Genomic DNA, 24,047 nt, shown 5'->3' on the forward strand with positions numbered 1-24,047 from the left:
TTTTTGCTATCAGGAGTTCTGAACCACCTATCTCACTACATGACTAAAGGATTTTCTCTTGCAAGAGCACATGGCTTAACTGGTTCTTCATATGCACATAATAGTGCACAGCACTACAGCACTGGTTAGGTAATGACATGGCAAACATCATTCTCTCTGATTATGACTTTGATTCCTTCCTCCCACAATAATAAGTTAATAGCTGCCATCTACCTAAAATACTTTGAGCACAAGGTAATCTTCTGTTCCTGGCATAATTGCCCTTCTAACTCTGTAATGTACATATATTTTACTCGTCTCTAAGAAAAATCTGAACGTGTTTAAATACAACCATCTCTGATCACTTTTAAATGAAATTTTAGCCTGCAACAGCCCAGTATGCACCAGAGAAAGAACATAAAGTATCTAAGGCCTTCAGAAGACCTTCTAACTAGACACATTTTCTCCATATCATCCTCAAAAAACCTTAGAATGACCAGAAGTCTACTCTGTGCATTTAAGAACATTTTAATTCAAGTGAGAAACATAGAAAGAGGAATTAGATAAGGACCTAAAATGCCTTAGCCAATATCAGCATGACACGTTACTACTAAATTCACCTAAAGCACAATGAAAACAGTTATTCTGAGGCAACTATGCAGAAGTATTTTAAAACCTTTAGAGGGTGATGAGCCACTTTTTTGTAACAACAAACCTGCATCACCTTAGTCCCACCCAGGTGGCAAGGCAATTTCCTGGTGAGGAAACCAGTGAAAAGACAGTTGAACAAACAGGTGAGCAGGGAAAAACCTAACTCTTTACTGAAGAAGCAAACATAGAAAGCATTACCTCCCTTCAGCTACCATTTATAAATATTTCCAGAACATAAATCATACAACCTTTTAAATTCATATCATATGTAGTTTTAAATTATGCTTTATTTATGATTTCTATGTTAGTAAGTTTAATTATTAGGCAATTATTATTAGGCAATTATTATAAGGCAATTTGAAAGCATGGCACAGGTACAAAATGTACCAATTATGTATTTGAATGACTAAGGAGGAAGGGTGTTTCACAAGTTAATGCAAAACTCAGAGAAAAATCAGACTGTGTAAATGCAAAAAAAAAAATCCCAGAAAGAATGATTTGCAATAGAGAAAGAAATAGATTGGAGAGGATCTGGTCCTAGCAACTTCATTGATCAGCAAACAAAAGTAGCCCTTTCAGCAAGAAAGCACATGAAAATAAACTGCACTGCCTGTTATGTAAACACTTTGTGCAAACACTTTTCACTGGGAAAATCAACACCATATCTATAGGCACTTCACACTTGTATGAATATCAAAAGTATTTTCCAAATGTAGCTTTAGGTCTCTCTCTGCCTAAAGCACCACTGGTGTTCTAGTTTCTGTGTACTTTTATTATATTCTTGGTGGACAGCAAGGATAATTGCTGGCTAAAGTACATTAGTGGTGAAAGCAGGACAACTCTACAGAAACCAAACCCTAGAAGACCAACAAAAGAAGCCCCAGAAGTATGCATTCTTCCTGACAGCCCTTCTTGCTTCAGAAGGAACTGACAGCTCAGGACATATAATTGCCTTCCATTTTTGGAAATGACACAAGTCACTAGACCTCCTTCTCTTCTTTATAACCCCAGCCCAGTTCTCTGAGCTCCCTGGATTCTCCTTCAGTGACTAGAAATGCGAAGATGTAAAACAAAAATCCAAGAAGTGGATCCCTAGCTACATAGTTCCTAAGCATCTGAAAGCCCATTAGTTGGAGAGCAGACTAAATGAGAGAAGCTATTTTATCAGGATACACACACATAACCATGACTTTTCCTTTTCTCTGTAAATATATCTTTATAAATTTTACTGCTGTATTATTATTTGGTTGCTAAAGACTTTTCTCTGTAAACACATCTTTATAAATTTTACTGCTGTATTATTATTTGGTTGCTAAAGACTTTGGTTGTTAAAGATTGTAGGGGCTTTACCTACAATCATGAGATATTTTTCAACAATCAGCTTACATAAGAAAACATGACAGGTAATGTGAAGAGAATGCAGAAATTCCTACTGTTTTATGCAACTATTTGCAGTGGAATCTTTCTTGTCTGCTTGGGGATCCAATAGTGGGTTCTTCACTTCATCATGCCATTAACCACATGCCATTAATATATGCACAATGACATTTTGCTGGAATAAATAACAAAGGATCAAAAAGTTCAAGAAATCTTACACAGAATTAATTAATTAACCAGAGCAGCCTTTCTGGAGCCCTTTTTATCATCCAGCCATTTTAAATCCTAAAAGCACAGAAAAGGTAAAATGTACCCAAGCAGGAGAGAGAAAATTGAAGACACTGCAAGACTTTTTCATCACTGTAGGATGGCACTTCAGGAAGTATCACTCTGTAGTTGTTGCATTCTTGCAATTGTTTTACACTTTTCAATAAGAACATTTGCAACAAGATCCTCGGTGCTGCCATTCTATTTCTTTGTATGGAGTGAAAGAGGGACTGAGAGACAGCACAAGAGAAAGAAAAGGGAGATTCACTGCTAAAGTACAATACAAGCACTTGCTAAATATGTGGTTTGCAATTACTCTCCTGCAACACTTAACCACATCATGGATGCAGAAGTATAATCATGATAGATATGATTTTGATCCATGGACCTCAAAGATGGCTAAGTAAGATTACCTCTGTCCTAAAGAATGAAACAAATACACTTATATAATTTTGAAGGGTTTTGAAGAAGGTCAATGTGACACGATACTAAAATCCATATTTGTCAGTCTCTTCTCACCATTTCTCATACAAGATGGGTTTAGAGCATGCAGCAGCCAAAAGGCCCAGTTTAGACAGCAATGATATGACTATAACATACTACATATATAAAATTTGGCATTGCAACTGTGCATTTATATGAGGTACAAATAAAATCAGATAAAACTAGCCTGCCCACATCTCATTTTTATTTATTACCTCAAGAGGTATTTTATAATTAGAAAGCAAGAATTCATTCTGCCCTGAAAACACTTTCTGAGTCAAGGGTTGAGTACATTCTTTCTAAATCCAAATTCCAGGATTGTGCTAAAACAAGCTACCAATTGATACATAAATTTTTAAATATGGCAACATTCCTGCAAACCTTCTGCAATCTTCAGTCAAGGCTGTGCCACGTTCTTCAAGCAGCACATAGCTTAAGCAAAGCACCTCAAAAGTTCCATGCATTTCTCTACTGTACTAGTCAGTGAGGCATGTCAGGACAGCATCAGCATACTCATCTTTCCACTAATGCACTTTAGTACAGAGATCAGACTCAGATTATACTTGTGCTGCTTTCTAGGGCTCATACCATCAGACCTGTGAAAATAAGACACAGGAATAAAAAATAGAGCAAGAATTTTAAAACATGATTTTGGGTTAGATGTCTTTGTTTTAGCATGCTCTACATTTTATGTCCTCATGACTGCAAAACTGTGAAAAAAACACTTGTAAGATTGGCCCTAGATTTTAGATGAGGTCGCTCTTTTATACCTCATTTCTGAATCCCACAGTACACTATTTTCAGTTCTCAGCTGTAGCATGAGGCCCTTCAAATTTTCTCAGCCTCAGCAAACTGAATTTCAACCTGTGACAAGAGTCTTGAAGCTGAAAACAATACAGGTACAAAAGTGTAAGAGAATCATTGCATTTGATTTCAGACATTTACTTACTTAAAACCTGATATACTACATAACTCATTCCACACATGCATTTTCTCTCCTTGTGCTATAAAAAGCATGAAAGAGCTACTTTTCTGAGCTTTGTGCACTGCTGTTAAATATTTAAGAATTCTATCATAAATTACAACCCTGCCTTTTTCACTTGACCTCCTCTACATGTGCTCTTATTAACACAGCAACTGAAACTTCCATCGTGCAGTGAAATAAGCAGGTTATCACTGGCTGGTTCAATTACTCCGATATCCTCCTGCCCCTTTGCAAAGTCCTCTCTCCTGCTTTCCATAGTGGGGCACTGCTGAGCTCTAGAAGGCAGTACAGAGACAGCACAAACCGTGGATAACTAGAGTGAATCCTGATGCCTCAAAAAGCACAGGTGGACAGGCATTTCTCATAAAACAGCTACACTAAATCAGCTCCAAACCAGTAGTTGTCCCCTGCTCTTAGGGAGGAGGTGAACAACGTAGATCAAAACAGTCAGTGCTCCTTGGTAGAGCACCAGACTCAAACATGAGGATAGGGAAGATGCTGCCCTCTCCAGCATGACACTGCTTTTGTTGATGGCTACAGCACTGTTGCTAAATGAGGCAGCATCACCGTGTGTTTTCTATCCTCACCTTCCCACTGCAGGACTGACTCTATCCAGATTCCTACCTGGATTAGTAACCACATGAGTAGCTAGCAAGGAGAGAGAATGCTGACCAAGCTGCCAATGCCATTTTGGCAAGTCTTGTACACTGTATCAAGGTAACACAAATCCTCCTCACCACTGCCTCCCACCATGGAGATTTCAGACCACCTGAGTGGCAGGTGCCACAGATGGAGGTGCCACTGTGGCAGGGAGAGGGCACTGGGCTAATGCTGTGACTTCCAATGATATTCCTCTGATCACAAGCTCCACTCAAATGCACATGCCAAGGTGCTGCTGCTCTGCTCTGTTACACAGGACAGATGCAGCTGGCTTGAGGATCCCGGAAGGAGTGTGCCAGCTGCACACAGCAGTGGGAAGAAGAGGTGCTGCAAGACTACAAGACAAGGCCTCGAGAAGGAGTCATCCAACATCTGAACTAACCATAGCTCTCTCCACAATACCTGACAGGGGTGAGTGTAGCCACTGCAAGCTATTATGACTACAACGAATAACTGACTGAGGGTGCAGAACACCTGTCAGGAACAGCTCTAAGGAGAATTGCCAGGACAGGGTTTTTGACTGGGCCGGGGGTCAAAAACCCCTTCAGAGGCCAGGAGTGTGAGCAGCTGGCTGAGCTACCTATGTAGGTAAGAAGGGAGTGGAAAGCTGCACATCAAAGCTTTTTATCAGAGTAAGAATCAAGAGAGGATGTGACAGGGAAAGAGGGTACAACTATGTCTGGATGCATGAAGAAATGGAGAATTATTGCAAAAGGAGAGAAATGTGTAATGAGCAAAGCTCCAGTGTTAAAGTCACATGGGATTCTCAGATGAGAGACAGAGCAAGACATCCATGGCACTGTCATCATTACAGGACACTCACAGTTTTAAATGGGAAAGCAGGACTACATGAGATAGTCAGTTTATCTGGATCTGGAGTAGAATGAGTATGATGAGAGGCAAATACACAGCTTGGATCTTCCTCCCTTTCAAAGAGAAACACTGTTCTTCAGATTTCCAAACTTTTCACTTGAGAAATGACTGGCAGCCACAGGAAGGAAAACAAATATGCTCATATGAAATTTTAGCACCTAGTACAAGCCTAGCTGGTGTGTTCCCGGATCAGCTTTTCCATTAAAAACAAAAAGTAATTAAAGAGAAAAACAGCCAGAGGCTTAAAGTTTATATAAAGTAATATTTTTTTTACACATATGAATTTGTTTACATGGAACATGTGTCCATTTCTTTTGAAAATAATTTAAACATTTATTACTATTACCCTCTGTCTGATTGACTGTCTTGTCTAGTTCATCCACATGAATGGTGCCAGACACATTCAGTATGTTTAAGTATAACAGTAATTCTGTTTCACTCCATGAACTCTCTCTACTACTTTAAAGTAAGTGTCAGAGCAGTCAATTTTCACAGTCCTTGGGGCATGGACAGATACTACATTGTGACTTGAACCACCCAAAAACTCATGGGATGTAGCTGTAAGCTCTGCCCAGTATCTTGATACATTTACACATAATACTTTTCTTTTGTCCACAGTTGCATTAAGACTCATGAAGGTAACTCATGCTGCCATGTAAAAATACTGACAAAAATTATTTTTCTGTTCTGAAGAAATTTGATTTTTATACTTGCATGCATTTTTTGAACATAAAATTGCTCTACTCAGGCATAGCCTGCCTGAAGGACAATGTAAAATGGCACAAACAACACAATTATGCTTTTAAATACATAGCTTTTTCTTTATCTTTTCAGTTGGAATACAATATCCCAGCAGAGCACACTGGAACAAAGCATTCAGGATTCATTTCTCTGTGGGCATCGGAAAGTTCTTTAGAAGCAATTAAGAAACTCATTCAAATGTATACACATTTCTCCTGCTGCTTAAGGAGAGATTGGAAGTAAAGCAGTCTTTCAAGGAAATTGTTACTGTTTTGTTAGTGAAGTGCTATAAATGTTCTCTGCAAAATGTGTAACTAGGATTGAAAAATTCAGACTTCTGGCCAGTGCTTAGATGTACTTAACTGAATCTGACAGCATTAGACACATACAGGTTGGATTCTTTTTGCCAGCAAGGCTCCATAACTGCAGTAGCATGCACTAAATTAAATCTAGAAGGAAAGGGAAGGTAAAAACAAAGGTTTGCTGGCATGCAAATACCTACCAAAAAAATCTTGGATTGTACTGCTAGTTTATCAAAGCAATACTCTTTTTTTTTTTCTTAGTAATGAGAGACTGTTTTGAGAGACTGTAGAAATAAAACACACAGGTGAGAAACCAAAGAAAAAGTGAGTCAAGAATTGAATACAGGTAAAATTTTACATTCTCTCACTAGCCAATAGTCATCCAGAAGAAGAATTCATTCAAGACTTGGGGAAGTAACAGAGCTGCTGACCTAAATATACATTAGCAAAACACATTTATTGACCTAAATTTTTAACACACACTGAGAGCATGTGTGTTTACTCATCTTACTAGTCAGAGAAGGCAAAAGATTCGCATGTACATACATCACTATCCAGCTAACCAGAATCTGATACTGTTTTCCATCAGCTCTACAAAACAAGAAATTATCCAAATTCTGTATCATGTGGAGGTCCTGTTTAGTGAACAGGAGCTCCATCATAGTAGCTATACAGATGAAGAAAGAAAATTACTTTAAATAACAGTCTTATGCTGTAGACCTAATACTGACTTCTAAAAATCCCAAGAACTGAGCCACAGATCTATTTTGTTGGATGCTTCAGCCATGCATCCATTGGGACAGCACATGCACAACACTTGCCAGAAAGGCTTTCATTCACAAGCATGATGAACTCAAATTTCCCACTGTATTCCTTTACGTACAAATGCATTTGCAGCCAGCATTGCCTCTTTTAAGTGTATTTGTTTAAGGCAGATTTTAACTATCTTATTAGGAATTAGGAAACCTATTTTTTCAGTTAGTTTCAATGAGCATATGTCTCCTGCTTATTTCATCTCCATGTTTTATAGATGACATAAAATGTTTCCTAAACATTCTGATTTTGCAGAAATATTTGTACCACCTGCCTAGTCCTGTGTCACAAAGCCATGAGGTTCTTTAGAAAACAGAAGGAAGATTATAAAGGTGAGCAAGACCGGTCTGCGCTAAATCTCTTTGGCTGACCCAAACATCACTTGTAACTCACACGAAAAGTTTCTTCTCTTCTTTGGATGCCAGTTAACTTTATCAAGAGAGAGATATGAACGGCTAAGAAAGCCGTAACTGTTGCAATAGAAAATGCTCACTTTAGGTGAATGAATGCCGTGTTTGCAAAGCTGCAGAAATATTTTAGCGGATCCAATTTTAAGCGGCTCTCGGTGGATCTAGACGATGCAGCTCTCCGGCTGCCTCCAGGACAGGGGTGGCGATGCCGGCTCCGGCTCGCACCGTCCCGCTTGTCCTCGGGAGGCAGCGCCTGCAGCCCCACCGGGGGAGGGGGACGCCAGCGGAGCAGGACACACAGAAATACCTCAACCACAACAAACCTCGATGGCACTAACTTAACGCAGTTGTCAGCCAGCTACCTGACTGACCGCGACACGCCTGAAGCCAGCAGGAGGAGAAAGCGGCCGCCAACATCCCAACCGTAAGAAAAGCCAAGGGGATGCCGGCTCGGGATGGAGGATGTGGCGCAGGGCGAGGACGCCCCGCGGGCCGGGCCGGTCATGCCGCGCTCCTCGGCCGAGCCTGGGGCTGCCACAGGCGGCGAGCACCGGGCAGCGCTCCCGGGCACCGCTCACCGCGCTCCTCTCACCGGCCGTGCCCCGGGCCGCCGCTCCCCTGGGGCTCTCCCCGCCCCGGCCGCCGCCCGCCCCACTTCGCGCTGTCCCCGCGCCGGCTCGGCCCTCCCCGCGGGGTGAGCGCAGCTCCGGAGAGCAGGGACGGCACCCCCGCGCCGCCCCGGAGGGCTCTGTCCCGACGAGACTCACCGCGTGCCTGCGGCTCCATGGCAGCGCGGGGCTCAGCCGTGCGTGCTCAGGCGCGAAGCCCTCTCGGAGCCCGCTGGCAGCCCGGCTCGGGCGGCGCTGACAGCCGGGGCCGCGCCGCCGCCGCCCCCCGCCCCCGCCGCTCCCGCCCCCGCGCCGCTGCCGCCCTGCGGCGCCCCCTGGCGGCCAGGCCCGGGCGGTGCCGCTCCCGGCCCAGCGCCCCTCTGGCTCCGCACAGGGCCCGTCCCGGGCCAGCCCCGCGGCGCCTCCGCTGTTCCTCGCCAGCGCACAGCACCTCCGGCTGTCACGGCTGTGCCCCGCTGAGGGGAGGCACCCGGCACTGCCCCCCAGGGGAGCCGCAAGGCACCGGCGGCACGGGCTCCCCCCTGAGCAAAGGCGTAGCTGGTGCACCAGCGGCACGGTGGAGCGGTCAGGGCCTGACGTGAACGAGTTCATGGCTTATCTGAGTACCTGTGCATGTCAAGGTCTGCTGCCTCCTATGGCAGAAGCATGGGAGCACATGCAAAATAATGACAGAGCCTCTGCTATCATGTATACTTAGCAGCTTAAGTAAAAATTGTATTTTTCCCCAGCACATAGGTCTGTATCCTGCTATTACTGTGTGCCGTGACCACACACAGTTCACACTGCAGCACTGATTTACTCTAGGTTTGCTCGTGCCAACATAACTTCCACACTTTGTTACCAGTTCATGTTAACTTCACTCCTGGAAGGGTCCAGAATATTGCTTTAGTAAGGCTGCCTTCTCCATGGCTGATTATCCACATATTTATCAGTCAGACACTGTATCTAATCTGAGTGTATGATACTACTTAGTGCCTCCAGGACGCACTGAGGACACATAGCTTCTCAAGGCATGTGCAACTAAAAATTACAAAGCTAGACCAGTGGGGGCAGATGAAAGAAAAATTGGGCATTTGTTTGTGAAATTATACAAATGTGTCATACTTTGATTGAAGAAAATTATCTGAAAGAAAATGATTATGTGGTTTGGCCAAAGAAAAAAGACCATTTATAGCTAGAAAATAAAAGTTCATTTTTCCTGCAGCAAAGCATCAAAATGACTTTTTTCGCCTTTTTTTTTTCTAAAAAAATTAGAAAACTAAGGCCAAAGCAGCTTTAATTTGTACATATCTAATGAGGTTTTCCTTTAATACACACATGCTTGTGGGTTTGAATTTTAATTTCCGTAAGGCGTGAATTATCATTATTTTTTCCTAGGCAAACCTCTCTTCATTGTGATTTGACATCTCCTTGAGCTGGAATTTACCACTGACAAAAGCAGAACAGAGGTTGTCAGAAGAATGAATTCCTGCACTCATGTCATTTCACATGCAGAGACATCTTACCCTGACAAGATTTGAGCTCAGAAATGCTAGCAACTTTTACATGAAAAAAACACAAAGCTGGGTCCAGCCATGAATGCATGAAATCCCTGACAAATTTCTCTCCACATGTGAAATTATCAGTATAATTAGAAAATGTACTTTTCTGCAAATATAAGCAGGGCTTTCTAAAGCAGCCTAAGCAGTTCCTGTGAAGCATGATGAAAAATCAGCACCCAATCTGCTTTCAGGGCTACAACAATATTAACAATACTGTTTATGTACAAACCTAATTACAAATCTTACAGCAGCATATGCTATTCAAATTACAGAACAACAGGAAATTTTACCAGATGCTTATATGCTGAGTTTGATTTATCCTTAACATTTAGATACATTACTTCTTTTTCCACATCAGGAATGCCCTCTACTGTAGAGAAAATCCAACCAGTGTTTTACCTAACAAGTTATGGTGAACAACAAAACTAGTTCTGCATTTAAGAGAGCTATAAATATGAAAACAAACCTGTAAGTCTTGAGTTTCACTGAAATATATTCATGATGATGAAATATATTCATCTCATGGCATGTTTGAAGGAAAAAGAAACCAGTTTTAACAATGTCCTCCTGCAACATGCTGCTAGGAAATCAGCATTTTAAAGGTGGATTTCATTAGAAAATTACTATCCCATTGAAATTACACAATTTAATTGTAAAATAGCCGATTCATTTTCTGCCTACAGTACAACAGGATGCATTTTCATATTGTCCCACATATATCACTGATTACTGAGATTCCTCATCAAATTTGCCTTGCAAGAGATTTTGTTTCACTTCAATGTCTGAAGAGACTGGCATAATTCAGACCTTGTTTTCTGTTTTGAAAGGGCTCAATCAAGTTGTAGGAGCTTAGTTGTTGCTTGAGAAAGGTCATTGTCTCTCCCATCATGCTGAAATTAAAAACAGTTGGGTTTTGTTTGGTTTTTAAGAGGTCAGACAGAATAAAACAAAAGCCAGATTATTTTATTTTTGAAACAATTATGTATCATCACACACTTCAGATGACACCATTTTCACAATAAAACAGCAATAGGTTTCAAAATAAATGTATCGTGTTTATGTCATTGCACTGACTGGTTCTTGTCCTCTAACACAAAAGTGACAACATCCAATCTCGTGCCAGCCTTCAGTGGGTGTCTCTTTTCTTGAGGGAGCAACTACAGCATTTTGCAGTTGGGGATTAAGGCAGCATTCTGCATGATAATAAGTATCCTAAACTCTTACTGATTTTGCATGGAAAGTAATGGGGAAAAACTGCTGAATAATTCACACAAGTGCAAACCATCTAAAGACTGTGAAATACCAGTGGAATCTGTTGGTCCTAAAGCCGGGAATTGTTTAGCAGGATGGACTATGGCATGTGCATACATGCACTTTGGAGAAAAGATGGCAGACTGCAGTGAAGCACAGCATTCCAGTTGTGATACAAAGCTAGATTCCAGCAGCAGGTTAAATCTTTGTAGGAATATGCCATGGATGGCAAAGCCAAGGATATGCTCCATGACTTCTTGTACATGGTTCAAAAACCATGTGTTCACACAAGACATTACAATTTATTTCCATTCAGATGTCTTTGCCAAAGGTGCTATGCTAAATGTTCAGTTCTCAGAATATTGTGGGTACTGATATTTGAAAGAAATACTGAAAATTAAAATAGAATATGCTCAATCTTCTTTCAGAGTTTTTCTTGAACCTTTAGTAAGTTCTTTTGATTTGCATCTCTTATTCTTTGTATACTTAATGCCTAGGGCAATGTTGCAATTTAGAATGTGAAGTGTGAAATGAAGTGTTACTACAGTGTACAACAGTGAGATGTTACTTGCTTTGTGTATTTTACAGACAGGGCTTGTAGTTTAGCCTGCAGTTTCATACAGTGGGGTTCTGCCTCCATGGGTCAAAAGGTACTAGAACAATACTAGAAAGACATTAGGAACACTATAAAAAATAACACTGAGCTAAATTATACAAACACATTATTAGAGAACAATATTACATACACTAGACCTTACCTCTTAACAGTAACTAAAATTTTTAACTCAATTTTCCACTGGTGCTAGAGTGAGAGGGGATGTGCCTAAAGCATCCCATAAGCTCATGAAGGTGAACTCTGATGGGGACTCAACAGCATTCCTCAGGAGATTGTTCCAGTGATTAATTACTCTCATTGTAAAAAATGTCTTTCTTATAGCAAGATGAAACAGCTCCTGGAATCTCTTCCAAAATCTCTCTCCTTTACCTTCTTTGGTAAACCTTGGTAAAAAAAAATAATGTGTAGCAGAGGACAGGGCTGGGTCTGAAGACATAATGGAAATAAGAAGCATTACATTGATTTTATCACATATGTGTCTACCATATGACAATATATTTCCTTTACACATGTATCTGATCCATAAGATTATATGAAGAGATGACAGTTCAGCAAAACAGAATTTTGATATTGGTTTAGGAGACATTCTTAAGTTTTCTTACAGGCTGTAAGGATGCATATACTAGGAACGTGCAGGATTATTTGGAATACAGTTTTAGCATGTATTTATTTTGCCATCATGTATGTCATACTACCTATAACTGGATGTCTGGCCAGGCCTGCAGCAGAAGACAATTCTAACCAAAAAAAAGGCTAAACACGTTGCTCTTTAGTGATTTAATCTGAACTTGAAAATTTAAATTTACATTCTTATCAGCAGATTTTCATGATTGTCCTAATGGTTCTGAAACTAATTTCCCAATTAGCTTAATGGTCTAATGATAAAGTAGTTTAATTTTTTCTTTTCCTATCATGAAATGTTTTTTTTTTCTCCAGCTGTAACTAGCAGAATGTAAGAATGAATATACAAGCCTTGTGTGGTACTTTTGAGTGTGCTTAACTTTGTATGAAACATGCTCTGTGATATCATGAGCAGAAAATTATTTTATTATTATTGATATGAATTAAAAATATCTGCATGGTTCTTAGACAGCTCTGTTTTCCTTCAAACATCCTGACATCTCATAACTGGGATTAGTGGAACTGATTGCATCAGTGATCCAGCATTGATCACTGTGCTCCTAATGTCAAAGAATATGAATCAAGATCCTTTTCTGATGTCAACATCTCTATTAAAATAATAAAGTTCTGATAACTCAGTGCAGCTGTCTTTGATAAATATGTAACAGGACTAACAGTGACAGTATTACTCTGTGTTTTTACAATTCACAGAGGTTATTTAGAATCTTTTTGAGAAGTAAATACTTTTTTCCCCCCATTACTCAACAGATTTCTGGCTATCCTATCAATTGAGTCTTTTCCCCTCTCTCTCAAATGTTTTTCCAGTTTGCCTGGGATGAAAATGGATACTGTGAGGTTAAAAATGGAGGATGAGCAAGTGGGAAGGCACATCAAACTCTTCACCAATAAAACAGAGAGAGAGGGGGAGAGAGAAAGAGAGACTGAAAATAAAGGTTGGTTCAGACTAGAAATTATACATGAAGTGATTACAAACTGCTGACACATATCCTGGGGCTTGTGGATACCACAGTGTGAGCATGTGTTGTCATTAGGTTTTCAGGACTTTCTAAAATATATATATACTGCCATAAAAAAATTCAGCATTCATTCCTAAAACTTGTGAGATTAAATACTCTATTTTTTGACGTAAAGGCTCATCCCTCATGTTGAAATACAAAAGAAACCCAGCATTTCTAGGCGTGGGTTCATGCCACCTTGACACACAGCTTTAGAGTGATTCAGATGAACTGCAGCTGCAAGAGCTCAGAGCTGATTCCCTCATGGCATCTTTCAACACCAGATGGCACACGACTAAACTTAGCTGCCTGGATGAAGGAAGGCAATTAAATGTCTAAACATACATACAGAGAACCATTTTAGATGTCCAAAAGACCTGAGATACCCACAGGAGCTGGCATGTATCACACAAGATCTGTGGGAGTTCTGTGAAATGTCATATTGGGACAGGCAGGATACCCTAGGATTTCTAAAATACTAGTGGATATTTAACTTGAAGCACTTGAAATATTCAGTACAGAAGGCACTCACTTACTTGCAGACAAACATCCAATGCCACTTGGGAGTTCCTAGAGAGTATAGGATGCCTTGATAGAGCAGACATGTGCAGCCCAGCCCCAATGTGAACCCTGAACTCCCTGGAGCAGCAGCAGATCCAGACCAGGTGAGACTCCTTGCGATATCTGAAGGGCTTTTCATAAAACTGAATCCTACTTTGTGCAGCCAGGTGTGGGCTAAATGTCTGTAGGTTGAGTCCCTATTAAGATGTACTTAATGTCATGTTGTGTTTGTAGAAATGTTGCATGTTCAGCAAGTCTGCCTGACAATGTGCATCCTCCCCTACCAGAATCACCTCATCCCTTTCAATGAACATCCTTGTCACTTTATGTAAGCTCTAAGTATCCTGGTTTGTAAGTCAGGTTGCCACTAGGCTTTTGTTCAGATCAGTTGTTAACCTTGAACAACTTTGTTGGTGGTGTATGGAGCAAAAAACTTGCTGGTTTTATACTCCTAAAGCAATTTAATTGTAAAATAAATTGTAAAATAATAATTGTAAAATAGCTGACCTCTCCTACCTCCTCAAGAACATAGTCAATAGCTCTTCTTCAGAAGTAGGGCATGGATATTGCTACTACACACCTCAGAAACTAAACACTGGGCAATCAGTTTAACTCACACAGATGAAACCTTTCAAAGCCATTAACCTGAGGAAAAGGAAACCCACATTGCCCCAGCCTGCACCCTGGAATAGACTCACAGACAGCTGTAAGTTCCCCCACAGGCTGTGGGAGAGGAAGGTCCTTCCCCCAGTCACCCACTGTGAAACTTAGAGCGCAATTTCTGATTCAGAGGCCCATCACCTGATTCTTCTGGTTCATATACTCTGTTTTTGGAATCCTTTTGGAGGTCCTCTTTATCGTACCCATGCACATGTCCTTTGGTGAAATTTTGTTCAGGTTTTCCATTTTTTTCAGGCAGCATTGTGTGTGTGCTCCCCAGCACAACACAAAGCCCAGGGGCTGCCCCAGTGATACTGCAAACATCAAGTACTTATACCCAGTGATGAGATTCCTCCTGAGCATTCAGGCTGAAGAGTCCCAGCCTTCTCAGACTTTCCTCAAATAACAATCTCTCAGTCATCTTCCTCATCCATTGCTGGACTTGCGTGTCCAACATATGTCCACGTTTGTTCAGAACTGGACTCAGCAGTCCACACATGACCTCACCTGTGCTAAGCAGAGGGAAGGATCAACCCACTTGGCTTGCTGGCACTACTCTACCTGGTGCAGACCAGTGCACCCCAAGTAATTGGCCTCCAGCTGGGCTTGGGCTACTCTCTTTGAACCCTTTCTTTCAGTCAGTTTTGGATCCACCTCTCTGTCCATTGATCTAGTGATGTGCCAATCCTGCTGTACAATAAACTGTACAATAAAATTCCAGGTTTGGCAAATGCTGCAAAATGATGCTGTTTGAAGTTGACTTGGTGAGTCCATGACAGTTCAATTTTTAATGGGTTAAAATCAATCTTTGATACAGTTAAAATAATCATGATAGATACGATTCAGTTTTCACTTAGCAGAACTGATGTGGTTTCTTCTGTCTTCTTGGAATGATTTCTTTATACCCAAAAGATAAGAAGCCATTCTAAAAGCAAGGACAGAATTTATTTTTCACATGTAGCTCAGAAGTAGATTTCTTTATTGGTTAGAAAGCATTCATTTCTGTATATGTGCATTGGGAATCTGGTACAAAAGCTATTGCTGAAAAGCATTTAATTCAAGTTCTTAAAGGAGCTTCTTCTTTGAAGATACTGACGGAATGTCTAGCAGATGGAATTAATGCTGCATTGCTGGATGTAATACCCATTTCTGGGGTTTAAATCCTACATCTCCAGACTGAAGTGGAAGTGCATCCTGCCATGTGACTGGGAGTGACTGAACCAACCTGACTATTATCTATATCACCAAGAGAAAAACGTAACAATTCTTTAAAACATCGCAGAAAGAAACAGATAAGTACTCTATTGTAATGTCCTGATACACGGATACATAGGTATCCATTTAGCTTCATGATACAAAAGGTGTGAATCACACTTCACCGAAAAGTTGGCTTTTTAAAAAAATTTCCAATGTATGCAAAACCCTTGAGATTTATCCTTCTAAAAATGATAAAAAAACCCTACAATTTCTTTAAAAGGAATTCACAGTAAAAAGGATGCCTCTTAAGGATCAATCATAGAATTGGCAAATATGAGAATAACATTTCATTTCCTTTTCTCTTAAAGAAGAAAAGTAAATAGGGAAGAACTGCCAGCAATCTATCACAATGAGCAAAGTGTATTCAGAGAGTTGGATGCCCAGTTAGAGTGACTTCAGCCTCTGTAAGAACACAACTGATTCCCAAAAGTAGAATGTATTTAAGATTGAGTCCTGTGCCTTTAAAATCTCAACTACCATAAGACAAATAACTTGATATTGCAAATTATCTACTCTTGTGCCATCACTATTTCAAAAAAATTTCCTCCTCCATGTTATGTACAGCCATTGCAATTTCAGAATCTCTATCCTCTTTTTAGAAAGTGGCTGCTCTACAGCTGTTTGATGTTCTACATTTTGCTTTAGCTTGATAAACATATACATATAAGAAAGCAGAACAACATCAACATGAAGATTCAAATTTTGGTTACTGACAGCTTACCTGTAAGCCATACCATTAATTTGGGATGCCAGTATTCTGGGATAAGAGGTAGCTTGCTTATTGAAAATCTGCAACACATTCTGACTTCATTTTTTGCTAAGTAATGAGTGGTGGGAAACAGAGCAAATACTGAATAGTTCCTCATTTTTTACCTGATTTATTAAAACAGTTAAATCACAGGCTGCATATTCTTTTTTAATGTGTCTTTGTACTTTGCAGGGTTTTTTTAAAGCCCTTGTTAAGCCATGGCTTTATCCATGTGATAAAGTGGCAATCACTCTTTTGGTTTGGCAAATTCTAAATTGAGGGAGAGTCAAGATGACGTGAGGATCAAGCTGAAGGATGTGTGATCTGTAGAACAGATTCCTCTCAAAGGTGTGAAATGAAACACCCTGTTACTCAGACTATGCCTACAAAAGCTTCCCGAGGCTCACACGAATAGCAGTTTTCAGTGCAGCCTGCCTGTGCTCCAGCTCAGAGGGACTCGAGCCAGTCCTGCACTGAGCCCCGGGCAGACAGCTGAGCTGGAGACAAGGTACATAAGCTTGGATTCAGAGCTGTGCCAGTGTGGGGATCCATGGCTCCTGCCTGGGAGCTGTCTGGCATTTGGGTGGAGCTGAGGCACTAGTGTTGGCAGAGCAGCGCTGGCATTCCCTAGATCATCTTCCCTGCTGATAACAAAGCCTGCAGCAACCCTTCCTCTTCCCTGGCAAACGTGGGGTTTGGGAGGATGACAGCAGAGTGCTGCTGTCAATCACTCTCTTACGAGTAGTGGCAAGGCCTCTACAAAGGAATTACACCTAAATATTATTGAAGACTTCATGAAACTCAATGCATCTCCCTTGTCCCTCTCCCCATTGTTCCCTCATAAATGTATTTTTTTCTTCTATGATACTTTGACACAGCACTCATGTATTTTGGTCCTGGTTCATCATTAAGGAGTAACATTTTGTTAACTACTGCACATTTCTCTGCATTTGTACTTGGGATTCTAGGAGCTAACACTAGGACAAACAGTGAGAGGGTTTTGTGCACTTCTGCATACTGCTGGAATCACTGCCCTATTTCTCTTTGAGCACATTATTTCCTGAAGCTGGACAAGCTACTACAATCAGCACTTAAAAAAAAAAAAAGACAATTTGAAAAACTTTTTTCTGCATGTAACTGTAGGGGGATAGAATATAAGTAAATAAAGGTAGTGTAGAAAGTAATCTTACCCCTAAAGAGTTGCAGCTGAGTTAATTATTAAAGATTAGGAGCAGGCCTGACTTTAACAGGCCACAGCTGTAGCCAATAAGAAGAGTGTTATAAAAGAGTGGATTGGTTGGTTGAGGGGAACTGGATTCAGTTGGCTGCTGTGTGAAGAAGGAAGAGTCAGTGCCTGGAGGAGAAACATCTAGGAGGTATGAAACTCTTGCACTAAAGAGACAACAATATGAAACCTTTGCAATATAATGGCAACATGTAATGTCCTAAAATTTGGTCAAGATGTCATAAAAAGCCCCTCACGTTTCCTTTTCTTGGAAATCTCAGATATATATAAAAATCATAATTTTACAAGCTATGGATGCAGGAAGATGCTGGTCATCCTGATTTTCAAGGAGCCTGCTGCAGTGTGCAAATCTCTCCTCTTCCCATTATGAGAATTCCAGGTTCAGTTAACACTGATTTCAACTAACAGTAGAGAATGAAGTCTTCACTTCTTACTAAAATATTGAGCATATGTATCTGAAGAGTTGATTAAAAGAAAATAATTTAAACTAACATTAATAATTTCCTTTTCTGATAAGCTGAATTCCATCTTCTCTATCCATAGCAAAATGGAGAAATACTTTCTGCATCAGATATTTCTCCTCTGATAAACATGAGGATTTAATCCATATAAATGCTTTGTGTATTCAGTGATATCAGGAAAAATACCTTTGACTGTAAGACAAGGATTTTCTGTTCACTGTTATTCAGGTTGGTTTGCTCCCTGGCAGAATTTACCTGCTTTTCCTTCTCAGAGGTCAGCTCATCTCCCTGTCTCTTCTATCTCTTCAGTTGTGTGAGGTCATTGACTGGAGTTTGCATCTTATTAAAATGAATTTTTAAGTAACAAAGAAGGTTATTTTCATTGGAACAGGTTTGGGCTTTTGGTTGGTTTGTGGCTCTTTGGTTGGTTGTTTGGTTTGGGTTTTTTTTAAGAAGGTCTTTTAATCCTTATTTGTTAAGCACACACTGGCAAAATTAAAAACATTTATGTAATAATCAACCAATATAATTATAGATCATTTTACCCCACAGGTAGGTCTATAATTTCTTTGATCAAGTTATGCATATATTAAGTGTTATCTGTACCAAAGCTGGTACTAATTGAAATGATGCATGATTACAGCATAATTTAAAATCTCTTCAGATTTCAGAATTGGGTTTGGCCTAGCAAAAGACTTTGTTGCTGTTATTATTTTAGAATCAAATTAATTGAGTTCTTTAAATTCTGTATTTGATTTCTACTCATTTTATCTGCCTACACATGCCTCTTTTGCAGACTGCCTTTACCACTGGCTGGCCCCATTCAAGCCTATTCAATGGCCAGTAAGGAAAAGTGAAGCAAATTTCATAACAATGCAGGTTACTACTTCCATTTTATAGAACTATTGTCTTAAGACATCAAGGAACATAATAAAAAAGTTCATACTAGCTTCTATGCTAAAGTGAACATTATTTCTATGCTGATCACATGTAAATAGAATCAACTTCAGTACTTTAGACTGAAAAATACTGAAACTGATTGCCATGATATATCCAAGTGGAAGCAATGACAGATCCAACTTGATTTGCTGGAAACAAAAACATTTAATCCAGTACTTTTCCTGACAAAACTTCGTAAACTTTTTCAAGTAACCTTGATAAAATATATTCAAAAGTTTCTTTAGGCTCCTTTCTAATACACAATTACATCATTGTCCTTTTTTAGTACTGAGACTGCTATGCAGGAGCAGTCCACCGTTTTACCACTTGATGGTGCCAAGTGTTTTACATAATCAAAGCTAAAAACACTTTAAAACCAGGTCATCTTCTGGAGAAGGAGTTTAAGTAGAAGCTTGAATTGTATTTGCTGTTCATGGGAAACATACATTTATCATTTGGTATCAGGGCTATTTGAAGATTAGGCATTATCATTCACTTACTGTAACTTCAGCACTGAAAATTGTTTCTAAATGTGAATATCTTGTGTATATTTTGTGTGTGTATCTTAAATATCAGCACAATCTGCCAGCAATTCCTCTGGCCTCTGTCTCTGTCATGTTGAGCTACTTGGTGTTTACATCCTCTAGGTGAGGACAACCAGGTACGTACAGATCTCCAGCGTGCTCCTTTTTCCCATACGCATCCCTGACAATGTGTCTACTCCACAGTCACCTCCCTTCGCAAATCGCCGTCGTGTCCTCGCCATTTGCAACACTCTCATTTATATTTGAGTCTAGGATAAAATTAGCTGAGCAGGTTGACTCAGCAGTGAATTGTGACTGACTCATAGTGCTTGGCATAGCATCACCATGAACAGAATTTGGCAAGAGCAAGCACAAGATTGTTCAGGGGTCTCTTAGCTTTGGTTAGCACAGAGAATTTAGGTAGGATTGATTTGATATTTAGGACAGTGAGCTATGATAATGCTTAGCAGCAATTCAGCACCAGAAGAGGAAATATGATTAGAAAGAATATGGGTGGAGATCTATGCTTGTTCCTGAGGACTTGGGTGTAGTGAAAGACAGTGGGGTGAGAGCAGGCACTTGTACATACTTGTGCCAAGAAGGCTGCAGGCAGAATTTACAGGCAAGCTGACATTTTGGTCTAGTGTGGCTGACTTTGGAGAAGTTACAGGAAGGAGACTGCCAGGTGCTGTGACCGCTAACCTTTTGCACATAGAATTCTTTAGGGCATAGAGGGAAGATCTCCACTGGCTTGCTCTGCTTCAGGATGGACATGAACAACATGCTGTACATTTACAAACTGCTCTTGAATACTGATTTCCCTAAGGGAAATGAGGTTAATGATGAAGTTGCGGCAAGCATTCTGTGCAGGTCTTCTTTACAGCCCACAGGGATGGGCTGTATGCTTATGGGGCCTGTATGCTTAACAAGGTCTGTGGGTTCCTTCTGAGAGTATGAAAGAGGGAGAAAATTGTGCCTCAAGATAGATTTGCAAAGGGAAACTGAAAAGAATGATAAATGCAGAATGAAAAAGTGTAAGGAAGGAAACTGCAGAAGGCAGCTGTCTCAAGGACACCTTGAAGATGTTAGGAAGCCGTTTAGCTGCAAGAGAGTTACACCCAGGTGCAAGCTGAGGTGTTAAGTGGGCGCCATTCCATGCACTTGGGCAGTTACTACCAGTCCTGTGAAAGACGCTGTGTGACTTACTGCAGTCAGGCAAAGGGATTTAGCTACACTTTCTGACATCTGTGCTATAGTAGAAGTGCTTCAGCCATGTCTCTGCAATCATCTTCACTCCTGCTTAATTTCTGATCTCCTGATTAGCTTCTGATCAGAGTGAGATGCTGGTGTCAGAAGCGATGTTTAAAAATGCCAAAAACTTATACAATTTTTAGAGTGTTTGCAAAAGGCATTTGTATAATGTCATTACTATTATGCATGGCATCTATCTGCTACTTTTGTATTTTTAAATTGATTCACAAAAGTCTAATTGAATCACATTAAACAGCACCTGTCCTCAGCCAGTGCTCCAACCTAAGAACTTGAATACACAAGCTTGTTAGAGCACAATTAGAGTCAAATTGTGAAATCACACATCTGCCTCTCCAGCTCCAACATGCTCACAAAGCACTTTTCAAGGCAGGTTTTTCCTGGAAAACAGTTAATGCTTCCAGCTGCTCAGTTCCAGTTTTTCATCTGTTGTGCTGAAAAGAGCACATAGTAATTAAAAGTTCAATTCACACTATTCCATTGAAAGAACGTTTCTGTCTGTTCTGTGGCAAGACCTCAGCTGTTACTGCTCCTCTTTCCAATTCTCACTTTTAGCACCCACCCGTTTTGCTGGGATGGGCTCCTGGTTTCAGCCTAGCTCTCCTCACATGCCCTGACATGTAAACGTGCATTCCCAGCTAATAAACAGATATGTCCTAACCTTAGGTCATCTGTGGTGGGAAGGATTTATTAGCATACATTGCCACACCACAGTTGCACATACAGTTCAATACAGCATTGTTGCCAGTGCTGCTGCTTAAATGTGTGTGAGAATTAATGCACGAGCCTACTGCAATCAGATGAACATGATTAAAAGTTGGTAGTACTTAACAGGATTCAAATTATACAGATACATATATAAAATGTACATAGCAACATATACTTTAATACGATAACTAATACTGAAGTTTGTAATAATGAATGTGTTTCTGTATATGTACCTATATATAAATAAAAGCTAGTGGGAAAAAGAGTAGTATTTGATTATTTTACTGTTTTACATAACCATCCAAGTGAAACAAACCCCTCTATCTGAAAGCTTGGCTATACATATATGTCCTCAATGTCAGTAAGCAGGATGAATTTTTTTCTTATGAGTTAAATTACTAGTGTGGGTGGAGAAAATGACAGGCAAGGAATTTTCCTTGTGGAAAAAATTCTGCCCTTTAGTTCTCAAGGTGCACAAGAAGTCAGCAGATGGGTGAAGGTGGAACATTTTGAGTCATTTAACAAGTGGGGTTTGAAAACTGGTTGAATAGAGAGGAATACCAGAACTGTGAAAAAGGCCTGGGAAGGACCCAATCCCTTTCCCAGCTGGGCATATATAAGCAATTTACTTCTTGGTATTTAGAGGGAAGATTCTTTTCTCCTACCAGAATATTTAGCTTCTGCCTGGTGCATAGGTTTCTTGCAAATCTTTTGGAAGCAATAATCAAGAGGGCTCTTTGCTGCTGGAGATGGTGGACTAAAATAGAGAGTAACTGCTATAATTAGAGCTATTCCTCAGATTATTGTATTGAGGAGACAGGACATATCTATATATAGGCTTAGAAAGTGAAAAAAAATCTATATTTGAGGAAATATGGAGTAATAAATACTCTAAAAAAAAGGACAGGAATTGCATCAGAACTAAATTTATTTTCCAGAAGGAGGAAAAAAGTAATCAGGAAGAAATTGAAACAATCTCCTAGATTCTAGAGTCTCTTCACCCTGTCTGGCAACCTACCCAGATCTCAGTTCAGTACAGACTAACTAGGACTCAGGAATGAGACCTTGGTGTTTGAGAGGGACTTTCACAGAACTTTCACTTCCTTACTCAGTAGCAGTCGAAAAGCCAATCATGAATGAAAAATGAGAAAGCTATTATAAGAGTCCATAATTTCCCAGCTATTCAGGACCTTGTATGTGTGTCTCATCTACTTTTTTTTTTTGAGATAGGTAGTACAGAATGTAGAACTGGAAAAGGAGCAGAGAACAGCAATAAGAACATTCAAAGTATTGGGAGCATTTCTGCTGTGTGAGCAGCTCACAGGCTAAGGCTCTTTAGCTTGGAAGAGAGATGTTGGGTAATGGAGAACTGGGAGAATTTTACATAATGTTCTATAGAGCAGGGGCACACAAGTCTCACAACATGGAGGCAGTGGGCAGGGGCTGACAGTTCACTGTCTCTTCCTATACAGTGCATATTGGATTCTAGTGGCAATTCCAAATTTAATAAAATACTGATTCAGATAATGTGTGCTAACTTAGCACCTCCCTTGCTATGGAATATTGTGATTAATAAAAATCTGCTCTTGTCTAAAAGTTATTGGGAAATTTCATTAAAAAATACCTGTAAGGCCAACAAAACATAAAAAATACCACTTCTTCCCCAGCAGATCCTGCAGAGCCTCCAAGAGTGCTTAAAAAGTCCAGGCACTATTCAAGCTGTGTGTTACCAGATTTCGGCTGATCCAGCACAGCTGCTGTCACAAGTTCCCAAGGACCAGGTATTGATTCAGGAAGACTGTTGTGAGCTACTAGGAGAACATTACAGTGCCTGGGGGATCAGAAATCTGCCTCAGCGTGGCTGTTCCCACACTGTTCTCTTTGTGCTGTCCTAACGTTCATAGCCTGCTGTGAAATGTTTGACACTTCCAACTGAAAGGTAGAAAGGGACTGAAAATCTGTTAGAGAAATGACATGCTCGAGACCAAGAATTGGAAGCAAAGATATTGCCCTCTGGTAGCAAAACAGAGGATATTTATGATCAGTAGAGAGATCAGTTTACTAAAATGTAAGTGGTCTGTCAAATTGTGAGTGTGGGAGAGAGAGATAATGAAAAAATGCACTTGTGAGACTGAATAAAGTATTTATTATCTACAATCTCAGTCTGGCTATTAACACACTCTTTTTTTTTTCTGCTGAATACTTTTCTGCTGAAAACCACACTTCTTTTGCTTTAGTTCCAAATGGAAGTTGTCAGCTTGAGATCATAGTGCCTAGAAAAAATATTTAGTGTTTTATGGTGAAAGTTTCATTCACCTCATTAACTGAAAGTTTCCATGCAAGAAGTCAGCCATCTGCCTTATTGTCTCTCAGGTCAATCTAGCAAAAATCTTAAAAAATTATGTCAAAGTGATTAAAAATGCATTCAGATATAAATTTGCACACTTGGTGTCTGATAG

At 40.1% G+C, this 24,047-nt stretch overlaps 1 protein-coding gene across 3 annotated transcripts in view; it reads right to left on the reverse strand.

Moving 5' to 3' along the window:
- TPD52L1 (TPD52 like 1) overlaps nucleotides 1-8,424 on the reverse strand; it is a 50,526-nt gene extending 42,102 nt beyond the window's left edge. For 2 of the 3 annotated variants that reach the window (XM_036404566.1, XM_036404565.1), the window contains exon 1: nucleotides 8,309-8,424. In XM_036404566.1, the coding sequence (XP_036260459.1) occupies nucleotides 8,309-8,327 (19 nt within the window). In that variant the 5' untranslated portion in view covers nucleotides 8,328-8,424. The remainder of the gene's footprint in view (nucleotides 1-8,308) is intronic. The other variant, XM_036404567.2, reaches the window with a different exon arrangement.
- Nucleotides 8,425-24,047: the final 15,623 nt, after the last annotated feature.

The sequence above is a fragment of the Molothrus ater genome, chromosome 3, assembly GCF_012460135.2.
Source record: "Molothrus ater isolate BHLD 08-10-18 breed brown headed cowbird chromosome 3, BPBGC_Mater_1.1, whole genome shotgun sequence".
Taxonomy (NCBI): domain Eukaryota; kingdom Metazoa; phylum Chordata; class Aves; order Passeriformes; family Icteridae; genus Molothrus; species Molothrus ater.